Source organism: Drosophila novamexicana, unplaced genomic scaffold, assembly GCF_003285875.2.
Source record: "Drosophila novamexicana strain 15010-1031.04,08,12 unplaced genomic scaffold, DnovRS2.1 tig00000121-arrow-pilon, whole genome shotgun sequence".
NCBI classification, from domain to species: Eukaryota; Metazoa; Arthropoda; class Insecta; order Diptera; family Drosophilidae; genus Drosophila; species Drosophila novamexicana.
Window position 1 is genome coordinate 2,061,530 of NW_020824773.1, and position 2,667 is coordinate 2,064,196.

The 2,667-nt window shown below is 45.3% G+C and overlaps 1 protein-coding gene across 1 annotated transcript; it reads left to right on the plus strand.

Moving 5' to 3' along the window:
• The first annotated feature begins 334 nt into the window (after nucleotides 1–334).
• LOC115758104 (CCAAT/enhancer-binding protein) lies at nucleotides 335–2,399 on the plus strand. The gene has a single exon (XM_030698627.1). It carries the CDS (start codon nucleotides 576–578, stop codon nucleotides 1,920–1,922), a length of 1,347 nt encoding a protein of 448 aa, XP_030554487.1. The 5' UTR covers nucleotides 335–575; the 3' UTR covers nucleotides 1,923–2,399.
• The last annotated feature ends 268 nt before the right edge of the window (nucleotides 2,400–2,667 follow it).

Sequence of the window (2,667 nt, forward strand, 5' to 3'; positions counted from 1 at the left end):
TTGTAAATAAAGAAATACTCGCATATAAAATCTGTTGCATCATTGCTGAAACACTTCAGTCGCTGAATCGCGTGCGTGGAGGCAACACTTTACGCGACAACAACAACAACAACAACAACAAAGTGCAACAACAACAACAACACCAGAAGCAGTGCGCGCAGCTGCAGTGACAATTTCAAGCGGCATCTAAAAAAAACTAACAAAGTGTTTTTAAAATTAAATAAAAATGTGCTAAGTTAAAAAAAAGAAGCAAATAATAAGTGACTTAAGCAACAAAAACAAAAGTGCAGTTGTCAAAAAATGTAAATCAAAAAATAAATACAAAAATTAAAAGTTATCAAATTGTTTTAAAAATTTAAAATTTTGCTGCAAACATTTCCAAAGAACAGTTTACCTCAATTAACAACAACAAAGACTCCAAAAATGATTTAGCGGCTGCCAAAGGGATAGAAAGCAAAGTTTAATAAACCGCAATCGCCCACCGCTGCCCGCCGCTGCCCGCCCCCGCGCATTATTGCAAATTGGAATACAAAATAAAAGGCATCAAAATTTTACCCTCATTCGCAAACCTCAAAATGCTGAACATGGAATCGCCTCAGATGTACGCGGATGCGGTGCAGACGCTGGCGCAGCTCGACTTGAAGAAGCAGCCGCAGCCGTTGCCGCAGCAGGCAACAATCGGCCAAATTACACTGACGGCGATGTCCAGTGCACAGCAGCAGCAGCAACAGCAACAGCAGCAACAGCAGCAGCAGCAACAGCAGCAGCAACAGGTGACAACTGATGCGAACAACAATGCAACAGTTCAGGATGCGGCGCTGCTGGTCAAGCAGCATGCGATGCAGCAGATGCAGCTGAACAACAACAACAGCAACAACTTGCTGCAGAAACAAATGTTGCAACAGTACAGCACACAAACGGATTTGGACGAGCTGACCACACAGGAGATAACCTTGGACTTGCAACATTTGATAGACGATCAGTTTCGGGACACGGAAACCCTGGGCATATTCAGCGATATGGTGACCAGTCCGGGCGGACTCTCTGCCACACTGCCGCCCAGCGGCATGGTCAGCGCGGCGGCCAAGGTGCTGCAGCAGCAGCAACAAACGCTGGCCAATGCGCGCCAGCAACAGCACTCGTATGGCCGGGCCGCGCTCGCGTACATGCCGCAGGCGGTGCACTCGAATGCCACATACAACAATCACTCGAGCGACGAGAACAGCTCCGTGGGCAGCGACTCGAGCAGCACCATCAAGGAGGAGCCCATCGATCCGGAGTATCGCCGGCATCTGCAGGAGTCGGTCAGCAGCCAGGCGGCTGCGGCGTTTATCAACAACAGCAATGGGCTCTACAATGCGTATCAGAGCAACAACTTGAGCAACAACAACAGCAGCAGCAACAACAGCAGCAACAACAGCAGCAACAACAGCAGCAACAGCAACAACAACTCAACGAATGCAGCTCAGTTCACCAATCTGACAACGGCGAATGTCCTGGCACATCACAGTCTGCCGCATCTAACGGCAAACACGGCCCAGCAACTGTTGAAACATCACTCGAAGCTGCAGCAGACGCAGCAGCAGCACGCACAGCAGCAGCAGCAGCACGCACAGCAGCAGCATCGCAAGCACAGCAACAAGCATGTGGACAAGGGCACCGAGGAGTATCGCAGGCGGCGCGAGCGCAATAACATTGCGGTGCGCAAGAGTCGCGAGAAGGCAAAGGTGCGCTCAAAGGAGGTCGAGGAGCGCGTCAAATCGCTGCTCAAGGAGAAGGATGCGCTCCTGCGTCAGCTGAGCGAAATGACCAATGAGCTTTCGCTGCACAAACAGATTTATATGCAGCTGATGAATCACGCGAATCCCGAAGTGAGTCGCGTCTGTCGCAGCTTTCTCAATACCAACGAACATGCGCTGTAGCTGTGATGATTGACTGAACGCAAGAGAGAGAGAGGGAGAGAGCGCGAGGAGAGAGCCTGTAAATTAGTGTGATTGTGCGTGTGCGTGTGCGTGTGCGAGTGTGTGACTGACTCAATAAAAGCTGTGTGTGGGTAGCGTATAAGTCTAAGGATGTTAAAGCTGTAAACAAAACAAACAGAATAAAAAAAAAACTCGCAGCGCATGACTTGCATTATACCCAAAAACAAAAATCTGTATATAGGCCACAAATCGATGTGTAACTAGTTTGCAGCATGCAATGCGAGTTGTTTAAGTTTTGCTAAGATCTTTAACGCGACTAGTATAAGTCCCAATTACTCTTCTACTATTTCTACTACTACTACAACTACCGCTACTTGTACTTGTTCTTCTACTTCTATTCAAACTTCTACAACTTCTGCTGCCTTTGGCATTCATCTATTTGTACATTATTTTGGCTGGGCGTTTCTTATACTTTCTGTGTGTTTGTTATCATTGCTTCTATTTTGTACTTAATTTTAATGAAAATTGTAAAATACTTTTGCACATTTTGATACAAATTATATAACATAGTATGCATAAGTTAAGCCAAAGAAAAGAAAATGTTAAAATATTTATCTAATAACTATATACTATATCTGTATATGTATGTGTATAAATAAAGCAAGCAGGAAAGAAAACATAAAATACAAAACAAAAACACACACAAAAACCTATTTATGTAAATCTATTTAAATATGCTAAGAAC